The 27,892-nt window shown below is 38.0% G+C and overlaps 2 protein-coding genes and 1 pseudogene across 4 annotated transcripts; 2 read left to right on the top strand and 1 right to left on the bottom strand.

Annotated features, from left to right (window-relative positions):
• Window positions 1-247: 247 nt before the first annotated feature.
• On the bottom strand, window positions 248-27,410 carry LOC102668501 (sister chromatid cohesion protein pds5 pseudogene; annotated as a pseudogene). 2 transcript variants are annotated; one of them, NR_174999.1, is made up of 17 exons: window positions 27,178-27,410; window positions 26,460-26,693; window positions 26,124-26,305; window positions 25,662-25,765; window positions 19,156-19,383; window positions 18,778-18,994; window positions 18,550-18,695; window positions 18,320-18,464; window positions 18,070-18,219; window positions 17,945-17,993; window positions 16,478-16,617; window positions 15,819-15,937; window positions 15,630-15,712; window positions 2,320-2,369; window positions 1,062-1,156; window positions 607-677; window positions 248-521 (listed from the first exon to the last, which is right to left on the bottom strand). The product of NR_174999.1 is annotated as a sister chromatid cohesion protein pds5 pseudogene, transcript variant 2 (transcript). The 2 variants fall into 2 exon arrangements; NR_163816.2 differs by lacking the exon at window positions 15,630-15,712.
• Window positions 12,711-13,106, top strand: LOC102668136 (uncharacterized mitochondrial protein AtMg00820-like). Its single transcript, XM_006596709.1, has one exon. The coding sequence runs from the start codon at window positions 12,711-12,713 to the stop codon at window positions 13,104-13,106; it is 396 nt and encodes a 131-aa protein (XP_006596772.1).
• LOC102668009 (uncharacterized mitochondrial protein AtMg00810-like) lies at window positions 13,127-13,741 on the top strand. Its single transcript, XM_006596708.1, has 2 exons — window positions 13,127-13,194; window positions 13,279-13,741. Exons 1-2 carry the CDS (start codon window positions 13,127-13,129, stop codon window positions 13,739-13,741), a joined length of 531 nt encoding a protein of 176 aa, XP_006596771.1.
• Window positions 27,411-27,892: the final 482 nt, after the last annotated feature.

Raw genomic sequence — 27,892 nt, 5'->3', positions numbered from 1 at the left:
CTTTATCAATATCCTCTAACGAACCTTATTTTGTGATAAGAAACCTAATGATGCATTTGACTTAGGGAGCAGAGACGTATTCAGCAAACTTTTTATTTTTAATTTGTTAATAAAGTGGAACTTAAAATATATTTTTTATTTCCTACGTACCTAATTTTTTATGTAGTTCTCTTCTATTTACAATTTTGAAGTATATCTAAACGGCCACAAGTTAAAACGTTTGTTTCGTGTGGACAATTACCAGGGGTAAAACAATTTAAAATATCGTATCAAAATGGAAATATTAATACTATATACAAGGCAAGACAAATGTTTAAAGTATAAACATATGCAGCCTGCAAAAAAAAAGTGTAAACATGCATACGGGATTAAAAGAAGAAAATGTATAAACACAAGCTCTTGATTTTCTCAATGTGTTGCAGTTTTAGTGCATAACTTGTGGGTTAGAATATGCAGTCTTTAGACACAGTGTCCGTGGAAACACGACACAATATTTATACTTTCCGTCTTGTTCTTCTAACCTGAAAATAAGCAACTAAAATTCAAAGAGAGCCAAATAAAACTTTTGCCAAAGAGGGAAGCAAAATATAGCAGGGCAAGACTTACAACACATGAATTTGTATTGACAACTTCTGAAGCTGATGTCTCTGTACTTTTTCCCCTTTCATTTACATTTGCTGCAACAAAATTGACATTATTCAGAGAAAATTCTTGAACACATACAAAATCTTGTAAACCATGATGAATCAACAAGTAGCAAAAAACTAAATATTGCCGAGTTATCTTTGTTGCAGTGATTGTTGCCTCTATAACATCTCTTTTAAGAGTTTAACTAGTGTTTAGTATGCCCCATTTTGCTAATTGTATTTCCACCTAAGGACCATGGAACACATATTCACAGGTTATTTTTCTGTGTTTATCTGATTCTGTAACAAGTAGAGAACTCTATATGCTTGGGAATGTTCCAAATATTAGAAATACTCTTAATAGGCCATGCCTGTTATAATATACAAAAATATCAGCCACAAGATCCATATGCTGGTTGTTGCTGCACTACTTACTATTTTCTTTATTAAGTGGTGTTCCCTCATTGGCAGCTAGGTGTCTTGTAACAGTAGTTTTTATACTACCGAGAGAAGAATCTTCATCAGGTTCACTGCAACATGAAACAGGAGACCTTATAATTTTTTCAAAGGACAAAAAAATGGCGTCTTAAACGTAAGTCATACAGGAAAACGAGATGAATAGCTGATATAAATGTTTAAAATTTATAGGCTGGTCAAGTCTCAAGGCAATGGAACAACAAACAAAAAAAAGGTGACATCAGATGAGATACCAGCATTGGCATGAAACTGCAGATATAAATGGACTACTGTATGATGTTATTTGGCAGGTAAACTTCAATAATTTAGGCATACAAGTCCTCACACTGCCCACCATGGTATCATAAAAGGAAGGAGCAGGGGGAAATAATCAACAGAATCAAGAGTGGATTTAATTAAGTGGCATAACCAATAATCCAAATTATGCTTCAATGGGACATTAAAAATGTATTTGACTTCCAGGCTAGACACGAATAATCAAATAAGTATATGAGCTGTCCAAATAATATCCAAAACAAATATAAGCACCATTCCCCTCCCATAAATATATAAAAAAAATCAGTAGAAGTAATAGATGAGATGAGACAATATAAAAGCAATTAGCAGATAAACAAAAGTAAATAGAAGACCTATAAAATGTTTTTCAAACAAGACCTATAAAATATGTATTAAAGGTGAGTTCTTTGTTGTAAATAGGCACTAATCAAGGAGAGAATATCTCTGTTTTTATTCAGAGTATATTAGAAATTATTAGGATAGAATTTTCATATTTTCCACCAAACATTCAATACTTTGTTTGGACAGACACAAGAAAAAACTCACTAAGTCAATGCAAGTATCAACCATATCTAATGAATCTAATGAATAAGTAAATTTAAAATAACTATGTGTAAGATGGTATTTTTCATTCCTTGAATTAGATTGGTTATGACGAAGGTTTAAATAGAGAAATGTGTACTTCAATCAGGAGGATCCTAATAACGGAAGAAAAATCAAAGCCTATTATACAAAAGGAACAGGTCTATACAACAATTTCATAGCTAAGACAGTAAAGAAATAAAATCCTGCCTCTATCAAGAACAAAATCACAGATGATAAGGAACTAATTTGCAACAATTAGGATAGCAAAATAAAATTAGCTAGTCAACACAATTTTTCATAAGGGGGGGGGGGGGGGGGTGAAAAACTAGAAAGTAAAAGTTATAATAATACTCACCAGAGGCTGAAACGATTTTTATTTGAAACATCTTCTAGTATTTCTTGTTTCTACACCAAAAAGTCAAATGACATTGATAAGAATTGTTTCCGCAAGATACACACTTAGGTAACATAGTAAAAGGGCAAAAGACGAGTAAGGTTGAAATGTAGCTCAAAACAGGGGACCTATTTTTTGCCATTGCAAAAAATAATTTTAGCAAATATCCACTAGGTAAGGGTTGATCACACGACAATCATTAACCAAAAAGCATAGCACTAGTTTGGATAATCTTCTCAACAAGTACTTGGGTGAGAGGAAAATAAAAAAGAATTAACGAGATAAAATGAGTAAAAAATATCCCATATGTTAAAACTTAAAATCAACTCATGCATCTCAACTTTTCATAAGCTTTCACATCTATCTTCTCCATAAGCATCTATAAACATAGCAAAGCTTTGAATTCTTGCCTTAGAGAAGTCTTAAAAGTTGGATTTTATAATCGAAAAGCTCCCATAAGCAAGAAGCTAATCCAAACTAGGACTTACTTTGATACAATTAGTAACTATCAAAACCAAGGCTTTTGATAACAAAAATCCTAAAAATAAAGTTAATGACAATATTGTTTGCTTTCCTGTTGCATATGAAAGACCAATGGGCCTTGGAAGAAGACCTTTTAGTCAACAGATATGACGAATTTCCAATGGTCAATAAGGATTCAAATTCGTCGGGTTTGGCGGATAGGGACTGTACTTCGTTTTCCCAAGGTGAGAAGGAGTCTGTAGCTACTTGGAAGATGGGCCAGGAGAACAAAAGCCCAGTTAGAAAAGAGGGCATCTCCAACTCTGTTTTTAAAGTATATAGCAGAAGGACATGTCAAATAGCAAAGTCTATGGCCCGATTAAATCTTGGCCCAGTTTTAAATGAAATTGGAAGTGAAAAGGAAGCAAGGGTGATGGTAACAGGCAGTAATTGTGATCTTCATAAAGTAGAGGATGGTTATGGTGGCATTCAATCAGGCCCATTGACCCCTAAGCAGGATCCCCCCCCCCCCCCCATAGTCCTAATCCCCCTAGTAGTTTTAATAATGATTTCTCTGGTGTGGAGGAAGATCAGCATTGGGAGATAGCCCGACAACTGGGTTTAGCTTCTGATGAATTTTTCAAAAACAGGGGTAAGGAGAGCTTGGATGAGGATAATATAAGTCACTTAAATGCAGTAACAGCAGAGATGGGAAACAAGACAATTGATCCATGAATATTTTGTCTCTCAACACTAGAGGATTGGGCAGTGGAGTCAAGAGGTCAGCCATTCGAAAATTAACCCTGGCCAACAAAATTGATGTTTTATGTATTCAAGAAACCAAGAAAGATTCCATTGATAAGAAGCTGTGTCAATACTTGTGGGGAGATAGCAATGTTTCTTGGGAATGCCTTCCTTCTATTAATTCAGCTGGCGGTTTGTTATGTATTTGGAATAATGATTCATTTTTGGTGAATAGGAAGATTGTGGGAAGTGGTTTTATTATGCTGGAAGGCTTGTGGGTAAAGGAAAATAAGAAAGTCATCATTACTAATGTTTATGCGCCTTGTGATTTACAAGGGAAGAGAAACCAATGGGAAGAGATCTTGCATCTGAAATCCTCTTATCAAAATGAATTGTGGTGCATCCTAGGAGACTTCAATTCGATAAGAAATCAAAGTGAGAGATTGAGTTCATCTCAGAATTCGGTTAATTCATCCAGTATTGCTGAATTCAATTCCTGGATTTCTCTTATGGCAGTAGAAGAGGTTAGATCTATTGGCAGAAAATATACTTGGTTCAGACCTAATGGAAGTGTAATGAGCAAATTGGACAGGTTCTTCATATCTGATAGTTGGTTGATTCAATGGCCTGACACAACACAGTTTGTTCTAGACAGAGATTTTTCAGATCATTGCCCTATCCTTCTAAGATCCAATTTTGTTGATTGGGGACCTAAGCCTTTCAAGGTCATGGATTGGTGGCTGCAGGACAAGGGTTTTCAGGACATGGTGGCCCTTAAGTGGAGCAATTATCACCCTAATGGATGGGGAGGTTTTGCCCTCAAGCAAAAATTGAAGTTCATTAAAGGGTGCATTCGACAGTGGAGTTCATCCAATGGAGTTATTAATGTTAAGAAAATTCAGGATTTAAAGAAGGAGCTGAACGCTTTGGAGGCTGGTATTTCTGACAGAATAATGAATCAATCTGAAGTGGATCTCAAGAAGTCTCTTCAGGAGCAACTGTGGCATGCTTCTAATGCCTATGAATCTATGTTGAGGCAAAAGGCTAGAGTGAAATGGTTAAAGGAAGGGGACAGAAATTCAGCCTATTTCCACAATATGCTTAATCATAGAAGAAGACACAATGCTATTCAAGGTTTGATCATTGATGGGGAGTGGGTTCAGGACCCTAGTAGGGTTAAAAATGAGGCCCTCAATCACTTTAAAGATAGATTTTCTGAGCAGAATTTTAATCGACCAACCTTGGATGGTGTTCTCCTACCTTCCCTTGGTCAAAGTGAGAATGAAGGCCTTGTGGCTAAATTTACTGATGCAGAAATAACCTCAGCTGTGTGGGAGTGTCATGGTGATAAAAGTCCTGGCCCGGATGGGCTTAATTTCAACTTTATCAAGAAGTTTTGGAAGATTTTGAAGCCTGACTTTATGCGTTTCTTGGATGAATTTTATTATAATGCTTCTTTCCCAAAAGGAAGCAATGCCTCCTTCATAGCTCTTATTCCCAAGATCAAGGATCCTCAAGCTCTTAATGATTACAGGCCAATCTCTCTTATAAGGTGCGTCTACAAAGTTGTATCCAAGCTCTTGGCTAATAGGTTAGCCCTTATTTTACCTCAGCTCATTGATGAAAGGCAATCAGCCTTTATGAAAGGAAGACATATTTTGCATGGAGTGTTGATAGCTAATGAGGTCATAGCTGAAGCTAAATCAAAAAATAAACCTTGCATGTTTTTCAAGGTTGATTTTGAAAAAGCTTATGACTCGGTCTCTTGGGGATTTCTTGATTATATGATGTTAAGGATGGGTTTTTGTGAAAGGTGGAGAAAGTGGATTCATGGCTGTCTTTCTACTGCTTCAATATCCATCTTAATCAATGGAAGTCCCACTTCGGAGTTTGTTCCTGAGAGAGGTTTAAGGCAGGGTGACCCCCTTGCTCCCCTCCTTTTTAATTTGGTGGCAGAAGGACTTACAGGATTAATGAGGACAGCTATATCCAAGAACTTATACAGTAGTTATCAAGTGGGAAGTTTGAAGGAAGATATAAATATCCTGCAATATGCAGATGACACTCTATTCTTTGGCAATGCTCTTTCGGCCAATGTCAGAGTTCTAAAGTCAATCCTATCATGTTTTGAGCTGGCTTCTGGTCTCAAGATCAATTATTCTAAAAGTCAGTTTGGATGCTTGGGCAAATCAGAATCTTGGTGTAGAGATGCAGCCCTTTTTCTCAATTGCAGACAGATGGATATTCCTTTCATGTATCTAGGAATTCCAGTGGGGTCTAATCCAAAAAGTGGGACTGTGTGGCAGCCTATCATCAACAAATTTCAGACCAAGTTGGCATCTTGGAAGCATAGATGCCTCTCCATGGGGGGCAGAATCACCATTATCAACTCTGTTTTGACAGCAATGCCTATTTATTTGTTGTCTTTCTACAGAATTCCCAAAAAAGTTACTCAGAAAATAGTTGCTATTCAAAGAAATTTTCTTTGGGGTGGTGATAATGGCACATCTAAGATCCCTTGGGTAAAATGGGATACGGTTTGTTTACCTAAAGCTAGAGGTGGATTGGGCATTAAAGATCTGAACAAGTTTAATGAAGCTTTGCTAGGTAAATGGGGGTGGCAGCTGGCAAATAATCCTCACCAGCTTTGGGCAAGAACTTTAGTGTCTATCTATGGGGGATGGCATGCCTTATTACATGGTAGAGGCAATGCTGATAATTCTCCCTGGTGGAAGGATTTAAAATCTTTATTCCAGCAACATCACCAGAATAGTTTGATCAATAACCTGAGGTGGAAGGTGGGTAATGGGGCCAGAATCCAGTTTTGGAAAGACATATGGAGGGGAGACGATATAACCCTTAAAGACAAATACCCTGTTTTATATCAGGTGAGCCAGCAGCAGGACCTTACTATCAATTCAATGGGTCAGCATGTTGAAAATGGGTGGGATTGGAAGTTTCAATGGAGGAGAAATTTTTTCGACCACGAAATTGACATGGTGGCAGCTTTCATGGATGAGATCGATGGGGTGCAACTTCACCTTTCTAGAATGGATCATCTCACTTGGAGGGCCGACTCTAGTGGATCCTATTCTACAAAGTCAGCATATAACTCTCTCATGGAAGATGGCAGCTCAGAATATGAAGATAATGCTTCCAGGCTTATGTGGAAATTGAAAATTCCTCCAAGAGCAGCTGCATTCTCTTGGAAAATTTTTAAAGATAGATTGCCTACTAAGGCTAACCTTAGAAGAAGGCAGGTGTGCCTACCATCGTATTCTTGTCCTTTATGTGATGGAGAGGAGGAATCTGCTGGCCATATCATGTTTGCTTGCTCAAGAACTAGGAGTCTTTGGTGGGAGGCTTTGAGATGGGCTGACAGAGTGGGTCCTTTCCCCACTGATCCCAAAGACCACTTTATTCAATTTTCAAGCTGGAGTAGCAATAGATGTATAGATAATAGATGGGCAGTGCTTTGGATAGCTATATCCATGACTATTTGGAAGCATAGAAATTCAATGGTTTTTAATAACCAGATTTTCGACTCCGGAAAAGTCATGGATGAAGCTTTATTCCACACTTGGGCATGGTTAAAATATATGGACAAAGATTTCCATATTCATTTTAATCAATGGTCCACTAGTTTGAGGGAGGAGTTGTCTTAGGGGATGATTTCCTTTTGGCCTATCTATTGTTATTCTGTTATTTCAGTTGGGTTAGGCATTTTTGCCTTGTACTTTTTCTCCTATCTGCAGTACATCTAGTACTGCATTATTCATAATATATAATACTAATTTTTGCTGTGCAAAAAAAAAAAAATGAACCTCATTATGATTCAATTATTAATTGACTCAACATAATTGAAGCTCAAGCTTTACATAAAGCATATGCTATAAATAGTAGCCTAAAAAATGGTTTATATTTTTATATAACCTCAGTTCCATTAGGCTCAAAGCCCGTACAAAGAACCGTTTGGATAAACTGTTCAGTAAACACTAACAGGAGAATAAAATAGCATGAATCAAAGAGATAAAATAAATCAAATATCTTTCATATATGAAAATCAACTTGTACACTTTAACTTTTATATAAGTTCCATTGTCTAACTTCTTCATAAATTGAGGTACATAAGTCGATTTTAACTTATGAGAGAGCATCTTTGGAGATAAAAATACGACCAGAGGGAGACATACACTTGTAACCTTTATGACTGGTGGAATATCCAAGGAAGACACATTCAGTGGAGCAAATTCAAGCTTGTGAGAGTGATAAGGACGTAGAAAAGGATAACAAGCACTGCCAAAGACTTTAAGGAATGAGTAATCAGGAAAAGTACTGAACAAAACATGATAGGGTGTGTCAAAATTAAGAGGAGCGGAGGGTAGACGATTAATCAAATAACTGCAGTAACAAAAGCATGATCCCAAAAACCTAAAGGAAGGAAAGCATCACTTAGCAAGGAAAAACCAAGTTCAACAATGTGTCTATGTTTGCATTCAACCACACCATTTTGGTGATGGGTGTGAGGACAAGAAAGCCTATGAAGAATGCCAACTTCATTATGATAAGAAGAGAAGGTACGAAACTCCCCCCCCCCCCCCCCCCTAATCCCCCACAAATCACTATATATTAATTCCAAAGGAGATTTATACATAGTTTGAGAAGGATGAGAGAGTAAACAATGTATCTTGCACATACAACAAGCAGAAGAAAAGGGCAGATCATCCTTAATAGACAATTTCAGATTACAACTATTAAGAACAAACTTTAAAGCTTGAGAGTTTGGGTGTCCTAGCCTAAGGTGCCAAGTATACACAGAATTGGGCACTTTATTATTACAACCAGAAGTAGAAACAGTGCTTATACAAGGAGAAACAGCAGTGGTTGAAGAAGAAACAGCTGGGCAGAGTTGAGATTGGGAAATTGATACAACCCATCAGGTCCAACATCACCTTGAAGAAGGATCATTGGAATCCTAAGATTTGACAAAGCAACAATTAGCATGAAATTCATAGAAAGCATGATTATCATGAGCAAATTTGCTTACACTGATGAGATATTTAGTGACTTGAGGGACATGAAGCATGTGTTTGAGGGCAAGATTAATATTAGGATTATAGGGAGAAGGAAAATTAGAGTGACCAGAGGCAGAAATTTTCAGACCTTGTCCATTACCAATAAAGATTTGATCTGGACCCTCAAAAGGTGAGTTTTGCTGGATATTGTGAGAGTTGTTGGTCACATGAAACGATGCACAAGAATCTGGAAACCAAGAACTCGAAGAAGCAGCATCAGAATTGGCTACCATAGATTGAGAAGAACGATTTCCAGAGTTCTGAGATTGCCCAGAGTGCATATTTCTTTGCTGCTATGAAATCCAATTAGAACCAGAGGAGTTGTTCCAGTTCTGATTTTGATGCTGAGTGTGCCAATTGGAATTAGAGGAGTTGTTCCAATTCTGATTCTGGTTTTGAGACCAGTTAGAGCGATTACCATTGCCATTGTTTCCATTGTTGGAGGCCTGATACTGAGGATTGAAGCGATTGTAACATGTAAGAGCAGTGTGATTATACTTGACACTGAACTAAGCTTCGACCACAACGGTCACCACTACGACCACCACCACAGTTGAAGCCACCTCCACCTCGATTGTTACAACCACCAGAAATCCTAGAATCAGAGGAGAGTTGGTTCGTGTATGTCATAGTGGTATTAGAGGAAGAATTGGGGCTGGAATCATCATCAGTCATGGATTGCGAAGAGTTTCCATGAGTGAATCTCACTGAAGCTGAAAAAGAATTACTTGAAGAGCTGAATTTGACATGTTTTTGGAGTCACAGTTCTTGCGTGAGGATTAAACCTTCAGTTTCTTTATAAGAGATATGTGGAAGACAACTCTCTATGAGAGCAATAACCAAATCAAAGTTCCTGAGAAGACCTTCAAGAATGGAGTCCATGTGCTCACGGTAGGTTGCGACATCTCCGACTATTTGAGTATGTTGTTAGTCAACTGTGAAAACAGTTCTATAAACTAATTGTAAGGGTTGTTAGCTTTTGCTAACAGCACCTATCTTAGAGTTGGTCAGAATTGGTTAGGTTCTATTAGTTAGTTACAATCTGTTACAATAACAAAACAAAGGTCTATATATACCTCTTTTATAACCTTCTGTTATTAACTTTTGATAATCAATAAAATTAGCCTTTATGTTCAACAAGTTTTCTCTTCCTTCTCTCTCTCTTAGTTTATTCAACATGGTATCTAGAGCCATTTTTTTTAATTCTTAGTTCCTTTACAAGGTCCAGTGTTCTGTGTTCATGGCTTCCACTCCTTCCAATTCAATTCCTCAATCATTTCCCAACTCTGTGGCTGAAAAACTTGATGATTCCAACTATCTTCACTGCTGTCAACATGTTGAACCTGTTATTAAGTCACACAGATTGCAACATTTCGTGATTAATCCGATTATTCCTCCTTGTTATCTCACAGAAGATGATCGTGTTGTTGATCGTATCAACCCTGATTATGAAGCCTAGGAAGTCCAAGATCAAACACTCCTGGTATGGCTGCAGTCAACTCTTTCTAAATCAGTGTTGTTTTTGGGATAAAATTCATGAGCATTTTAGTCTTCACACGAAAACTAGAGCAAGACAGCTCCACACTGCCATGAGAGCAGTTACTCTTGACGACAAAATAATTAAGGAGTACTTGCAAAAAATCAAAGGGTTTGTGGATGAACTTGCTGGTGTTGGTGTCCCTGTTCATCATGAGGAATACGTTGATGCGCTGCTTGAACGACTATCGTCGGATTACGCGTCGGTGGTTTCTGTTATTGAAAGCAAAAAGCAAGTTTCGTCCATCGTAGAGATTGAAGCATTGCTCTACAGACATGAAACTTGACTCATGCGCTACAACAAAGAAGCACAGGTGACGAACTCTACTTCGATAAATTACACGCAAGGCTGTTTGTATCCAAACACCTATAAAATTGGTTATTCTTGTGGCTCCAGCCGAGGTCGTGGTGGTGGACGATTTGCAAATTTTTAATGTCAAATATGTCTCAGATTTGGGCACACAACTAATGTTTGTCATTTTCAGTCTGATGTGACCTTCCATCCTCATGAATCTTTAACTTTCATTGATCCCACTACATTACAGCCTATCCCACACTCTACTGGTTCAGTCAGAACCTCAAACACCTGGGTTAATCCGAATTCTACGATTTCTGGTCCAAGTCATAGTCAACTCAGTGCCATGATCACTAGTTCAACCTCTCAAGGGAATGGGCAAGCTGGTACCACCTGGATTCCAAATTCTAGAGCCAGCTTTCATGTTACTGGAGACTCACAGAATATTAAACAATTCACCCACTTTGATGCACCAGATCAGATATTCATAGGCAATAGTGAAGGTTTAAGTATTTCTAACACTGGTTCTTCATCATTTTTTTTTTTGAAGGGCCTCAAATAATATATATATATATAATAATCAAAATGAACACAGCAGCACCAGAGGTACTGCTGGTGATTGATACATTAGTGAAACACACAAATAAAAAACAAGCCCACCAAAACAAAACTGAGAAAATCAGTTACAACCCTTCCCGTACAAAACTGAAGTAATTCAGTTAACCAAAATATTTAATGATGTTGGCATAACCTTTAAACTTCACAAGTTACTACATGTTCCTTCAATTTCGAAAAATTTGTTAAGTGTTAGTCAATTTGCCAAAGACAACTCTATTTTCTTTGAATTTCACCCTCATGTGTGTCTTGTAAAATCTCAGGAGACCAATAAGATCCTTCTTAAAGGAGTTGTTGGTGCTGATGGATTTTACTCCTTTCATAATCTCAAGCTTCAAGAGAGTCCTTCACTGCTGATGTCTACTGCTTCAAGTGTTGCCTCTCCTAGTTCAGCTCTCACTATTAATAATAATGGTTCTACTGTAATGTCTGATTTTGTTTCTTCTTCTCTCAGTATTGCTAATCTCTGGCATGCTAGGTTAGGGCATCCTAATGATCATGTAATGAAACTTGTTCTCAGTCATTGTAATATTTCTTAATCAAATAAAAATTCCACAGGGTTTTGTGCTTCTTGCTGTATGAGTAAATCTCATAGATTACCTTCTCATACTTCTACTTCTGTCTATTCTCCTTTAGAGCTCATTTTTACAGATTTGTGGGGACCTTCTCATATTACCTCATATTCTGGTTATAAATATTATGTCTCTTTCATTGATGCTTTCTCTAGGTATACTTGGATATATCCTATAAAGTCCAAAGCTGAAGCCATGTCTATTTTTCAAACTTTCAAGTCCATGGTTGAACTACAGCTTAACCTCAATCAAAAGTGTCCAATCTAATTGGGGAGGTGAATACATACCATTTTCCACACTTTTGGCCTCTTTTGGCATTTCTCACAAACTTACATGTCCTCACACTCATCATCAGAATGGTGTGGTTGAGAGAAAACATAGACATATAATTGATCTGGGTCTCACATTGCTGCATCATGCATCTTTACCTTTGCAATTTTGGGATTATGCTTTTACTACATCTGTTTATCTCATTAACAGGCTTCCCACTGCTTCTCTAAAAAATGTCACTCCCTTTGTTACCTTGTTTAAAAAGGAACCTGATTATCATTTTCTTAAAACTTTTGGGTGTGCCTGTTTTCCTTTATTGAGACCATATCATACACATAAAATGAATTTCTGTTCTCAAGAATGTTTATTCCTAGGGTATTCCTCTTCCCACAAGGGTTACAAATGCTTATCTTCTTGTGGTAAAGTGTACATTTCTAAAGATGTTTTGCTCAATGAGTTAAGGTTCCCTATTCTGATCTATTTCCCACTTCTACTAGTTCAGTCACTAACCTTGATTCCTACTTTAGTCTCAATCCAAATCTTTCTCCACCCTCTGTCTCTTCCATTTCTCAAACATCTCAACTGTCTAATACAGCTTCTGTTCCTCCTGGGTTTTCTCCTTTATCAACTCAGTCTTCTGGCAACACTGAGTCTGTACCTCAAAATTCTGCTTCCAATGTGTCTGCCTCTATTTAGCCTGTCAGTTCAGAGTCTACTACCCTTGCTTCATCCTCTTCAGAATCTATTTCTGTACCAAATTCTGTACCAGTCAATACTTATCCTATGCAAACAAGGTCTAAGTCTGGTATTCACAACCCTAGGTTACATCCTGCTCTGTTCCTTTCTCATTCTGAGCCTAAAACTGTAAAACAGGCTTTGGCAAATGCAGATTGGCTCACTGCTATGCGACAAGAGTATGATGCCCTGCTAAAGAACAGAACTTGGGACTTGGTATCATTACCTCCTAATAGGCAAGCTATTGGTTGTAAATGGGTTTTCAAGGTAAAGGAAAATGTTGATGGTTCCATTAACAGGTTCAAAGCTCGATTGGTAGCCAAAGGATTTCATCAAGTGCATGGTTTTGATTTTCATGAAACCTTTTCTCCTGTGATCAAACCTGTTACTATTCGGATCATCCTTACTTTGGCTGTCTCATGGGTGAAAATTATTTCAACTTGATGTAAATAATGTTTTTCAAAATGGGTCACTTGAAGAAATTGTTTTCAAGACTCAGCCTCTTGGTTTTGAAGTTGCAGATAAGTCATTGGTATGCAAACTCAACAAAGCCATTTATGGCTTAAAACAGGCTCCAAGACAGTGGTTTGACAGACTAAAATCTACTTTATTGCAGTTTGGTTTTATTGGAAGCAAAAGTGATTTTTCGCCAACAGATGCATGTTGTTTATCTCCTGGTCTATGTGGATGATATCATTCTAACAGGTAGTTCACCTTCACTAATACAGCAGATTACATACAAGTTAAACACTGCTTTTTCACTCAAGCAGCTTGGTCATCTAGATTATTTCCTGGGTCTGAAAATCAAGTATCTACCTAACAGTTCTATCCTTATGACTCAGACCAAATACATTAGAGATTTACTTCACAAGACTAACATGGCTGAAGCTCACTCTATCTCTTCTCCAATGGTATCCAACTGCAAGTTGTCTCGACATGGTGCTAATGCTTTTCATGATCCAACCTTATACAGGTCCGTAGTTGGTGCATTACAGTACGCTACCCTTACTAGACCTGAGATAAGTTTTGTTGTCAACAAAGTTTGCCAATTTATGGCTGCTCCTTTGGATTCTCACTGAACAGTGGTAAAAAGGATATTAAGGTATCTGAAGGGCACTTTGTTTCATGGTTTGCTTCTTCAACCTACATCTGTTACAAAGCCCTTAGTTATTCGAGCTTTTTGTGATGCTGATTGGGCATCAGATGGGGATGACAGGCGCTCTACCTCAAGGACTGCTACTTTCTTGGTCCAAACTTAATCTCTTAGTGGTCTCGAAAGCAGAAAGTGACTGCCAGGTCTAGTACAGAAGCTGAGTATCGCAGTATAGCTCAGACTTCCACTGAATTAACTTGGATTCATACTCTGCTAACAGAATTGCAAGTTTCATTCCCTACTCCTGTTATTTTTTGTGATAATCAGAGTGCAGTTTCTATTGCACACAATCCAATTTTTAACAGCCGTACCAAACACATGGAAATTGATTTTTTTTTTTGTAAGAGAGAAGATTCTGGCCAAGCAGCTTACTATTGTCCATGTTCCAGCTCTAGATCAGTGGGCTGATATTCTCACCAAGCCTCTTTCGGCATCACGATTTGAAGTTCTTCGAGACAAACTCAATGTGAAGAGTGTTTCTCCTGAAAACTCTTCCCCTTGAGTTTGAAGGGGGTATTAGAGTATGTTGTTAGTCAACTGTGAAAACAGTTTTGTAAACTAATTGTAAAGGCTGATAGCTTTTGCTAACAGCACCTATCTTAGAGTTGGTAGAATCAGTTAAAGTTGGTTAGAATCAGTTACAGTTGGTTAGGTTTTGTTAGTTAGTTACAATCTGCAACAAATTCTTATTGTTGAGCTTTTCAGTGATTTGTTGCGAGAAATTCGTCATAGACAGAGGTGAAGGAGGAACATATTGGTTCATCGGTACAGAGGTTATTGGAGTTGGAGTTCCGGTCGCCAGAACCTCCTCACCATCGCCACCAGTTGCGAAAGCCATGAAACAGATCAGAAAGCTAGATACCATGATGATAAACTGATATTATTGATAACCGAAAACACAATTAGCACACTGAATCCCAATTCTATCATACTCTCCAAAGATCAAATTTCCCCCAAAAACACATATCATACATACCACAAAAACCCTAATTATTCATGTCCTTAACCTCACAGGTACTGCTCACAACACTCGGCCAGCCACTAAAGTCTAATTGTTTTCGATCAAAATAGGCAACCAGTGAAACAATTTGTTTAGAAAACAAACGTACTATTTCTTTGGTAGAAAATATTAATCATAAATTCATGAAAAAGAAAAACCTAATTAATTTCCCTAAACAATCAAATTAATAACCCAAAACTCATAGATATTGTTCACAGCACTTTATTGCCCACTAATTAAATTGTCCCTTGCCTCATCATGTTCAATAAATAAAAAGCCAAAATTAAACAATTTATTTCTATAAACAAAACAAAGTCTAAGTGCAGTTGCTTAGAGAAGTGTTCAGCAAATAAACTGTGTTAAAGTTTTTTAGTCAATAAAATTTTCTAAAAGGCCATGTTTGACTATGGATCTGGACACCATTTATTATATGACATTTCACTACTTTTAAATCCTTTACTCTGCTATCTATTTTGATTTTTTAATTTCAAGATTTCAAGAAGAGATTAGCAAAAAATTTGCTGCAAAACAGGTTTGGCTTTATTTGATGATATATCCAAAGTCTTAGAGTGTGCATTTGAACCTAACTCAACCCCAAAAGCTAGCTCATAGGGTAAAGGTTGCCGCTCACTTTTATATTCTATCTTGGTACTATCTCTAGTCAATGTGGGACTTGGAATTTTCCCAAGACAAAGCAATCAACATTTGCTTTTTAAGCTAAAAGGAAATTAAAAGTTGTGTTAAAAATAGTTGTTTTCCTTCACTAAAATTACAAATATAAAGTTGGAAGTAGCATTCACACAAAAATGTGTACCTCATATAACTCTCTGAAATGTGGGACTATCTCTAACCAATGTAGGACTTGGAATTTTCCCAAGACAAAGCAATCAACATTTGCTTTTTAAGCAAAAAGGAAATTAAAAGTTATGTTAAAAATAGTTGTTTTCCTTCACTAAAATTACAAATATATAGTTGGAAGTAGCATTCAAACAAAAATGTGTACCTCATATAACTCTTAAAACTGATTGTTCAAAACTTAAAGCAGCAATTGCAGACCCCGCAAATTTGGCTTGTCTTCGAGTTCCATCCAAGCAAATTCTCTTTAGAAATGGATAAATATCACTGCACACAGAAAACACAGGGAAACTAAATTAGAAAGGTAGTCAAATATTAGTCTACTTTTAATCAAAAGGGTTAATTCAATTCAAAGCTAACATTTCTCCAACTAAAAGCAAAATTTCAACTTAACTCCAAGCATTCACTACCTTAATCATAAAAATAAATTATTAGATCATTTAGGCGACTTTACATCTTGGGAAAGCCCCAAAATCAGTATCACCCTTAGAAAAGGCGACCTATCTTTGAAAATTAACCAGCTGACAACATGAATGCGAAGTATCTACAAATTACTTGTCTTGAAGCAACATCCTGCTATTGCATCAAAAGTCCAGGAAGACAGCCATTGTTTACAGAAATAAAAAGTTACAGATAAAACTGCTCAAAATTTAAAAATATATATTTTAAATTAAAACCAAACAGCTTTACATGTCATAAAAGAATTCTTTGAAATAGTAGCAGCAATGGTAAGTTTTCTTAAGCAGACTTTCTGATGTGTAATTCTGTTAGAAACATTCAGCATATATACAAAAAAAAAATAGTTACCTCTGATTGAAAGACATGTGAGAGCCTGCCTTTGCTATGACCTCAATCAGCTTGTCATTAACAGAACTTTTCTGTTCCAACAACTTTTGGAACTGCTTTTCCAAGCCTTTCAGCATAGAGGGGAAATTTCGAACAATAGCCTAAGTAAAATGGTGGAAAAACTTATCAAATAATCCACATTAAAGACTATTGCCTGATTCCTACAAAAACAGAAACTTCCTTCAATTTGGCTACAACAGCCAAAATAATCTAAAATCTTAGGGTAGCCACCAGGCACCAAATCACTTCATTCATAACCCTCTCTACTTTTGAATTAATTACTTTGACATAGAGACTATCACATTGATAGAGAAAACACACAAAAACCATTCCTGAAACCTGATGGCTTAAGCTTTTGTACTAAACAAGTTCTTTCATAAGGTATCTAAATTCCTTTGATCACATATTCATTCATCCTCAACATTCACCTACAATGCACATGTAAGCGGACACATCACATCCTAAACAAATCAAAAATCAAAATCCTTCAACATATTTTGAAACCTTTATATTTTTTGTGTTTTGTTGAGTTTATTTCCATTTCAAGAATGTTTTCTAACTCTTTTGCGTGTCTTTTTCAAATCTCTAAACATTTTGAAGATATCTGACACATTTCAAGAGCTCTAAAACATATCAAATTGTTTAAGTTTCAACCCTCTTCAATGATGCCAAAAATGTTAACAGTCAGGAAAATTCCAAAAGGCAGGGAAGCAATACCAGGGCAGGTGTACAATATGTACATCTGTATCTGTTGATAAACTGATATTATTACTAACAATAGAGAGATTACAATAAGGCAATGAGTCTCTGTTTACAGTCTGGTATATATAGACACAGACTCTAACTAACTGATGACAACTGTCCTAACTAACTGTCTGGTACACAACTGTATTGACTGACTAGGGGTTAACTCTAACTAGTAGAGTTAACTTACAGAGTATACACTCACAGTATCCCACAGATCTAATATAAATGGCAGCAGAATGCACATATCAGTGCCTCTAAGCCACCCTTATATCTATTCAAGTATGAATTTCTGCATAAGGCAGTGAAGTATCTATCATCTATGATTTGTCATTCTTTAAGCTTGAAGATATTTCATGTGTGGAGTACTGTAACAAAAATATCATGCTTTATGTCTCCTTCATATAGCATAAGCTTCTAGGATGAGTAAAACTTTGGCAGATATAATAAGATTGCAATAACAAACTCTGTTTTCTACTCCCAAATCTGCCACCGTAAATTAAAAGTAGCAAGCCTCTACTCAGTACTCATTAATCATTAGTTTGTATTCAAGATATCTTTATAAATGCCATTTTGTCAGCAATATATAACAACTTCTTCAAGTATTCCACCTATTTCTAACCAAGAAAAACTCTAAAAGGTTCCCTTATTATGAGTAAATGCCGCCAACCATTTTATTTGTACCTTCAATTTCTTCCGCATAGCCAAATAGCTTTTCATTTCATTTTGGAACCTGAAAAAAAAACGGAACAATTGGTAAACAATACTCTATTTTCGTCCTGTTAACAATAGCATGTTGGTATAGGTACCTTCTCTTTTGAGTCAAAATATTATCCAATGCCTTTTCATGAGGAAAACTGAAAAGAGAAAACATGTGCATCCAATGTTTTGTCCTTTCCTCAACCGAAAGATCCTCAGGGAATAGATCATTAGCAAGAACAAATTCCATGTTCTGGAACCTGAAATGTTGTAAAAAAATAACCTTTACTTCTAACAAGCGAACACTAATTTTGATTCAACTAGCAATTTCAAATTCATAAGCTGAACTGAACTCCTTACAATCTTTATCATAGCACAGCATCATAATTTTACATGGAATCTCTTCAAAGTGATCACTAATTGTCATGCTGCCTTCATAACATTTCTTGCAGTAATCTCGATATATCTTTATCAACTTTTGCAAGGCACTCTTTCTAACAGTTATCTGGAAAAGCATTACCAAGTGTTAGGAATTCTTTATTTTCACTATTCCATCCTTCATCGAGCATACAAAATTCAACAGCACATGCCTTTATATCCCAGCGTCTTTCGGTGGCTTGAGATAACAGTTTGGATGAAACAAGTTTTAGGTTTGAACTAAAAATATCACAGGTAACAAGAACTGCCTGCTTTCTCACTTGGTCATCAGAGTCTAATAATCGATCTCCAATAGAAGCTGCTCAATTGCAAGGTTATCACAAATCACTTAATATCAATAAAAGACAAACAAGTACAAGAATATTTATGAAGGAGCTTACTCATAATTTCACGTGAATCTGTCCCATCATAAGGATTCGCTAAATAAAAAGCTTTAGCACATTGTAGAGCACTAATCCTAACATCCACAGATTTATCAGAAAATCTTTTCAAAAACTCCACGAAAAGCTCATGATACTTCTGAACAACAGGATGTTGAAGAGCAAAAAGCTTCCCCACCAAATTTACAGCTTTTATCCGAACATCAACCTCAGCAGCCTATGAAGGGGATTGCAAATATAGAAAAAGAAAAAGGGTAAGAATATCAATACATTTGAAAAAAAAAACAGAATAAGCATATAAAAAATAAATGAACTAATTTCAAACAATTGGTTTCATCTTATGTAAAATTATAAACAATGTGACATAAAGTAGTGTACCGATAATCCTTTAGTTAAGCTTGGGATGACAGCAAGAAGCATCTGAGGTGCACACTGGAAAACTTTAGAGAAAATTTCATAGTAATATTCTTTAAGCTCACTACCCATAGCATCTCTGTCATGTATGCAAGTTGTTAAAAACCCACAAACAAGGGGGTTCAGCTCATCCTCTTGTGCACAAGTTTTTATGACCGATGCAGCAAGTTTATCAGCAGCAAAAATTGCATCCTGTTGTACAGTTGGAGGGAGATTTTGAAACAATCTGGTTTCTTTTAAGATAGAGAAGTGTTTAGCAAATCCAAAACATTTGAATAGACAAAAGTAAAACTTGTGACATCTAAATATGACTACCACTACATAATTATGAACATGGTATTCCCAGTAATTAAAGTGAGAATCAAATTGCTCAATAATTTGTATCAGATCAGACTTTACAAAATCAAACAAAAGTATAAGGCTTTAAACATAACATAGACTAAGCAAATTGACTAAAAAACAATAAAGCACAATATTTTGTGGATAATAGCCACATTCTTGTGGACGGAAAAGGGAAAATAAATGAGAATGCATTACACTCAACATTTGATCTATAATCACAAAGCTTATATACATATAACATTTGTGTGCCGTTACTCCAGAGAGAGAAGTATGTGTAGAGAGAGAAACAGTGGGGGGGAGAGAGAGAGGAGAGGAAGTGAGGTAAGAGAGAGAGGTAGAGCGAGCTTCAACGAGGATCCTCGACAGACATCTACAACAAGCTACGATGGACAGCAGCAAGGATATAGTCGACAAAACTGACGGGATAAGGGCGACATATCGACATTTTACTTCACACGTTTTACAGAGGACATTACAGAGAAGGAGTTGTGGTATCACTTTAGGAGGTGGGGTGACCTGAGGGAGATCTTCATCCCTAAGCAGAAGAACAAGAATGGGAGAAGGTTTGGCTTTGCCAGATTTAAAGGAGTGAAAGACGCACATGGGCTAGCAAAGGCAATGGACCAGTTTTGCACCCAGGGCATCGTCCGGGACAACGAATCACCTGGGTACAATGCTGGGGAATTCCTCTAATAGCAATGGAAAAGACGCACATCCAGAAGATTGTCGCCTTATTTGGGGAACTGGTGGATATTGATGACGATATGGAAGCAGCCCGACGTGTCGACAGAACACGGGTCCTCATCCGCACTCCTTGGAGACCGACAATCCAGCATACAGTAAGGGTGTTCGTAGGAGGGGAGAGCTTCGATATCTACGTATCAGAGGAACGTAGCCAGAACGTAGAGCCGTGTTATTGCCGGAGAATGCGAAACGCATGGTCGTCGGACGAAGTCGTATCTGATGACAGCAGTATTGGAACGCCTATATCGGGAAAGTTAGATACGCCATTTCTTGAGGCAGGTGAAGTCGCACCTCCGACGTCGGCACTCGTGCCTGAGCAAAGCTGGCCCCATCACGATCTTCACGATGGCGGAGGTGACGCCGTGAGTATCCCGGGCCTGCCAAACGCGACCGAGCGGCGACGGGTGGTCATTGTAGAGCAAGTCGGCGACGTCGACACTACCACTGTGTCAGGCACCGCCGATTGCCGTTGGCCAGGACGCGAGCCCACTGCCGGAAGCACTGACGATGGATCCTCGCTTTTATCCACCGGTCCAACCCCACCGCTTCGTCTGCTGGATAATGCCTTGGACCTGCAGTTCAAACCACCAATACCTTCACCAACCACAACGGTCATGTGTGCAGACCCACCCACAGACCACGTGGCTTGTCAGGGGTCCAGTTCAAAGGAGGCGTCTCACGCAAAAGCTAGGTGTCAAGACCATGGGGTGCAGGATGCCAGGGAGGTGCTTCAGCCCGAGGTGGATAAGAACTTTCACAAAAGAGGAAATGGTGCAGTGGAGGGAAAGAAGGCACCAAAAAATAATGCTCTCACCAATGACACCGCCATTTCAAAAGGGGTGCACTTTATGCATCCTAGTGGAACTCCAGAAGTTAGAAAAGATGATGACGTGGCAGTGGTAGACCTGATGGGAGAAAAGATTACACAGTATCACATGGGAACAAACGTGGCTAGTAGGGAGTTGGGCTTTCCTAACCACACCCCTTCCAAAATTAACAAAGCCAGTACTAGCAGCCCACAACCATCAAAAAACACACCTAGCAATAACTGGATGGTCTACTCAAGATCTCGGAGGTGCAAACAGAAATTGCAACTGGACCCCCCAACTCAACCAACCATACATACAGCCCCAAAAATTAAAATACTGACCAGAGATCAGCAAACTAGGTTGCCTGAAGATACTAGGGGAGTCGAAAGCAGTGGGCCCAAACGGCATGTGGAATGCACTCAAACATTGCAACGAAGGGAGAGTGATAGCAGTCAAACGGAGGAGACAGTAGTGCAAGGTAGGGAGAATGAAAAACCCAAGAACAGGACTATGGAGGAGGCAGTAATGATATGGAACATGGCCCAAGAAATAGGGGTAACTAGTGACACAGAGCAAGGGGTGATAATCAGGAAAATAAAAGACATGGAGGAAAGAGATAAAAAGAAGGCACAGAGACTGGGAGAAGGAAGGCATATCCCATGAATATTATCTCCTATAACGTTAGGGGACTAGGGAGGGGAGTGAAGTGGGGCGCAATAAGAAGAATGATCAAGAAAGAACACATTGATATGATTTGTATCCAAGAGACAAAAAAGGAGTTCATTGATAAGCGATTATGTCAAACATTGTGGGGGGATTCAGCAGTACAGTGGGAAGCTCAGCCTGCAAACAACACAGCAGGCGGTTTACTGTGTATGTGGAGCGATGAAGCTTTTCAATTGCAAAGCAAAATAGATGGAGTAGGCTTTATCTTACTGAAAGGCCATTGGATCAAGGAAGACCAACTGGTTCACATTATGTGCATCTACTCACCATGCGACATTCAGAACAAAAGAGTACTTTGGGACAGCATCAAGCAGTTGAGGAATCAAAACAGTGGGGGGTTATGGTGTATATTGGGGGACTTCAACAATATGAGAAATCCAGCAGAGAGGATGGGGCAGTGCTGTAACGGGGCTGCTGATACTAGCATCAAGAAGTTTAACGACTGGATCGATGAATTGGAGGTAGAGGATGCGCCATGGGTGGGCAGAAATTTCACTTGGTTCAGGCCAAATGGTTCAGCTAAAAGCAAACCGGATAGATTTCTGATATCTCATGAATGGATGGCAAAATGGCCAGATACAACCCAATACACTCTAGAGAGAAACTTTTCTAACCATTGTCCTATTCTGCTAAGATCAAAGATCATTGATTGGGGACCCAAACCTTTTAGGGTCATGGATTGCTGGCTGAAGGATAGCTCCTTTACAAAAACAGTCCATGAATGTTGGACATCTACTCAGATAGGAGGTTGGGGTGGGTACGTACTTAAAGAAAAACTAAAATGCCTTAAAAGAAGACTGCGGATTTGGAACAAGGAAGAGTTTGGAGATACTTACAAGAAGTACAAGCAGATTCAGGGGGAGTTAAACAGGCTGGAAGAGCAGACAATTGATAGACTTTTATCACCCCAGGAGGCTAATGCTAGAAGGCAGCTGCAGCAAGACTTGTGGGCAGCTGCCCTTTCTCATGAGTCGCTGCTCAGGCAAAAATCCAGGGCTAGGTGGATTAAAGAAGGAGATAGCAACTCAAGATACTTCCACTTATTGATGAACGCAAATAGAAGAAATAATTTAATGAAAGGGATCTTGATTGACGGAGTATGGGTTGAAGATCCTCAAAAGGTGAAGGAGGAAGTTAGATTGTTCTTTTTAAAGAGATTTCAGGAGACTGATTTCCACAGACCAACACTAGATGGAATTCCATTTCAGACTGTCAGCCAGCAACAGAATGACTTGCTGATCGAGAGGTTTCGGGAGGACGAAGTCAAGGAGGCCGTTTGGGGCTGTGGGAGTGAAAAAAGCCCAGGCCCTGATGGTTTCAACTTCAAGTTCATCAAGAAGTTTTGGCCCACAATTAAGTCTGATGTCATGCGCTTCTTGGACGAATTTAATGTTAATGGACATTTTCCAAAAGGAAGCAATGCCTCTTTTATTGCATTGATTCCTAAGGTGTCTGATCCGCAATCCCTTCATGACTATAGACCTATTTCCCTAATAGGTTGTGTCTACAAGATAGTGAGCAAGCTATTGGCCAATCGATTGAAGAAAGTTATTTCTTCCATTATAGATGAACGGCAATCAGCCTTTATAAGTGGTAGGCACTTGCTGCACAGCGTCATTATTGCAAATGAAGTGGTAGAGGAGGCTAAGAGAAGTAAAAAGCCATGCCTAGTGTTCAAAGTTGATTATGAGAAGGCTTACGACTCGGTATCATGGGATTTTCTGAAATACATGATGAGGAGGATGAATTTCTGCTCCAAATGGACACAATGGATTGCAGGATGTTTGTCTTCTGCATCAGTTTCAGTCTTGGTGAACGGGAGCCCCTCCGCTGAATTCAGACCTCAAAGAGGCCTCAAACAAGGCGATCCATTAGCGCCACTTCTGTTTAATATAGTTGTTGAGGGTCTGAATGGCCTAATGAGACAAGCTGTGGAGAAAAATATATTCAGAGGGTATTCAGTGGGAAGCAATAATGTGAACATTAGCTTGTTATAATATGCGGATGACACAATATTTTTTGGGGAGACAACTTTAGAGAATACTATTGCAATCAAATCAATTTTGAGGACCTTTGAACTTGTATCGGGCCTCAAAAATAATTTTGTAAAAAGTAGTATCGAAGCAATCGGTATGCTGGAGTCGTGGAAGCAAAATGTGGCTGATAATCTGAATTGCAAGCTGTTGTCCATCCCTTTTGTCTACTTGGGAATCCCCATTGGGGATAATCCAAGAAGGTGTCAGTTGTGGGATCCTATTCTTAGAAAATGTGAGAGGAAACTAGCTAGGTGGAAGCAGAGACATATATCATTGGGGGGAAGAGTGGCACTCATACAATCCGTCCTAATATCTATTCTCATTTATTTTCTCTCTTTTTTCAGGGTTCCTACAAGGGTGATAAAAAGATTTCAAGGTATCTAGAGAAGATTCCTTTGGGGAGGCGGCCATGATCAATCTAAGATTGCATGGGTCAAATGGGAGACGGTGTGTCTCCCAAAAGAAAGAGGGGGGTTGGGAATCAAGGATGTTAACAGTTTCAACCTGGCTTTGTTGGGCAAATGGAAATGGAGCTTATTCCAAAACCATAAAGAGCTATGGGCTAAAGTGCTGGAATCAAAGTACGGAGGTTGGAGGAGTTTAGATGAAGCATCTCGAGGTTCTAATGACTCTTCTTGGTGGAGGGATCTGAAATTGGCACTCCATCATCCACAACAAGAGTTTGCTTTTCACAATGGCTTAGAGTGGAAGTTGGGTTGTGGTGATCGAATAAAATTTTGGAAGGACAAGTGGACTTGTGGTGGGACAACATTGGCAGCCAAATACCCAAGGTTATATCTTATTTCTTGCCAACAGAATCACCTTATTTAGCAAATGGGAGAGCACAAAGCCTCTGGTTGGGAATGGAATTTTCAATGGAGGCAACACTTATTTGATCGTGAGGTATCTATGGCTGACAATTTCATAAATGAGGTGGCAGCAGTGAGGGTCCAGCTGAATTGCAGGGATGATTGGGTCTGGAAACCAGAACCCTCTGGTCAATACTCAGCAAAAACTGATTACGACATGCTGTGGGGGGATGCAGTGCAGGGGGAAGATGTTGCAGATTTTGCGCAATTATGGAAACTGCGGATTCCATCCAAAGCTGCAGTTTTTGTTTGGAGGTTACGTCAAGACAGATTGTCCACCAAAGCAAACTTAAATAGACGGCAGGTGGAAATACAGGACCAAACATGCCCATTCTGCAAAAGTACAGTGGAGGATACGACACACCTTTTTTTCCATTGTAGCAAAATCATACCTCTCTGGTGGGAAACCACGTCCTGGGTGAATATCTCCACTGTTTTTCCACTGCATCAAAGGCAACATTTTGCCCAACATATGATTGACGGGGTCAAAGGAATTTGTGTCAGTAGGTGGAGGGTTTGGTGGGTGGCGCTTACATGGTCAGTGTGGCAGATGAAAAATAACATTATTTTCTCAAATGGGACCTTCAATGGAAACAAACTGATGGAGGATGCTACATTTCTATTTTGGACATGGCTAAGAAACTATGAGAAGGATTTTGTAACTAACTACAATCAATGGTCATCTAACCTTATAGAGGCTTTTGCTGTTAGACAAGGATAGAACTATAGGGTCTTCTTACATGTACATTTCTTATTCCAGTTTGGTTCCTTTCGAGACTGCCCTAGTCTGCCCTTGGGAACCATCTTACTCTATTTTCTATATAAAATTATATTATCTTTGCTGATCAAAAAAAAAAAATACATATAACATTTGTTTATCATGAAGAAAGTATTAGGAAAAATATGTATAAACTAAGATTAAAAATAACAAAAAAAGCTCTTACTTTTTTTCGCTTTATAAGATTTTGCAAAATCACTTCCAATAGTTGCTGAAAAGCCTCCTCACTCTCATTCAAAATGTTTATCATTAATTAAAAGGTGTTCATCTCTGCAAAAAGGGTAAGGTGGATTAGGTGTCATCGACTATTCCACTAAAGTCAACAATCATAAATGGACTGCATATTTCTAAGGAATGGCTTCTGCACAAGAAATAACAGATACAGCTATTAAAATATAACCTCCCATGTCCCACCAACTAATGTATTCCATAACTTTAATAGTAAGGACAAATGAATAATATGGCAAATCCCTTCTAGGTTAAAAACTAACAATTTTGTCTCACAAGTCAGACACAGAACAGTGCCCATATAAATAGACCTAGGATTTTTTCCAGATTAGATCACAAGCTAAGAAATCCGGTAAAATAATAAATAATAAGCACAAGGAGAGAGGAGGTAGATCTCAACCTGACAACAGAGAAGAAAATATTGAACATCTCAAGAACCAGGTCTATGCTGTCAATCTCCAGCATTATCACACAACACTTTAATTGAGCCATTGTCTCCAATACTTTAACCCTTTTTGAAAAGAATGGACTTGCGGTATCAGCTAGATCCTCAAACAAACTAATAATAAGTTTAAATACATCCTGGAAAAAAAAAATACATCTTCAGTCAGCACCACAATCATTAAATTAAAGTTGTATACAATTAAAGCACTCAAGGACCTACATACTTAACAAGCAAAAAAAAAAGGAAAAAGAAGACTGCACATATTTTAAATAGGCTACATATAATGGATACCCTCAAATGCTTGTCTTCAAAAGGCGGTACAGGTGCCATGATTCTAAAAAGGTCAGTGACACACACGGCAACCAGAAGCCTAACTTCCTTATCTGCATGTTGAAGCAGACCACCACAAACCACAGCATTTGCCAGGGGCTTTAAAGTATCTTCCTGTTTCTTAGCAGCTTGTACTTCTTTGGCCGTTCGCGGTTGAGAAGACTGCTTTATCAAAGACAAAGCATTTGCAGCTTTCTGCACAACAAAACAATAACAATTCGGTCAGCATACCAGCATCTAAGGTAAACACTAACACTGAAAAACATTTTAGAAAGGAAACTGAAACTGATTACAATGGAGCGATAAAGTGACTGATAAACTCATAGAAGAGTAACTAAGTATCCAATTACTAGCAACATCTAACTAATCACCAAGTAATCAAATTCAACCTGTTATGCTAATTCTTGAGACGGATAATTCAAACAACGAAATACGAATTAACGCACATTCAGAAATCTATTACCAATTTCTATTACAACCAAGTTCAACGCACTCGAAATTCATCGGCAAAAGACAGAAATCACGAACATGTTTACAAACTATTATCAATTTCAAAACAAAAACGAGTGCAAAATGCATTATAATCGGCGCAAGTGGCGCGTTTAGAAAAAAAAAAAAAAAGAGAAGGCAGCCAAAGCATGCGATGGTGGCGCAGAATGCGTGGGAAGGCGAAGCTTACTGCGAGGGATTTGACTATGAAGTCCTTGTTGGGACGAGTTCGGTGAGCGAGGCGTCTTCCAATTTCGGAGACGAGTTGCAGCGAGGATTCGTCCATGGAGGAATTGAGGAAGGAGGGAGAGAAGTTGGGGAAGCGCAGTGAAGTCTTGCGAGTGTGTGTCTCCAGGGACGTTTGGCTTTCGTTTTCAGCGGGGAGGATCCCGCCCTGGCACGCGCGTCAAAACTAATTGTCAATGAATTGAAATTCAAAATGAAAAGGTTTAATGTGACTTCCAATCGGTTAAGTTTTACTTTTCTTTTTAGTATATTAAGTTATATTGTTATTTATGTTTTTAAAATATATCTTTTTAATCTTTTTTTAATTTTTCATTTAGAATACTTAACTTGGTTAGTATTTTAAAATTTTAAAATAATTAATTAAATATAGTGATGACTAAAAATTATTATTATCTTTATTTTATGGATAAAATATATTTTTAATCTTTTAACTTTTTTAACTTTTGTTTTTACTCTTTACATAAATATTTGGCAAGCCTTGATCCCTTCACTTTTTTCCGTCAATGTTTTTAGTTTCATTTTTGTTAAATGATGAGGTGGCAATCACATTTTGTTATGATTATTTTTTTAATAGCTTAAAACTATCAAAATTGTTTAGATTAAGTGTTTAATAGGTATTCACATTTTTTTGTGGTTTAAACCGCCAGACATTGCTTCAC

Source organism: Glycine max, chromosome 14 (genome assembly GCF_000004515.6).
Source record: "Glycine max cultivar Williams 82 chromosome 14, Glycine_max_v4.0, whole genome shotgun sequence".
NCBI lineage: Eukaryota > Viridiplantae > Streptophyta > Magnoliopsida > Fabales > Fabaceae > Glycine > Glycine max.
This window is presented reverse-complemented; position numbering and strand designations above follow the sequence as displayed.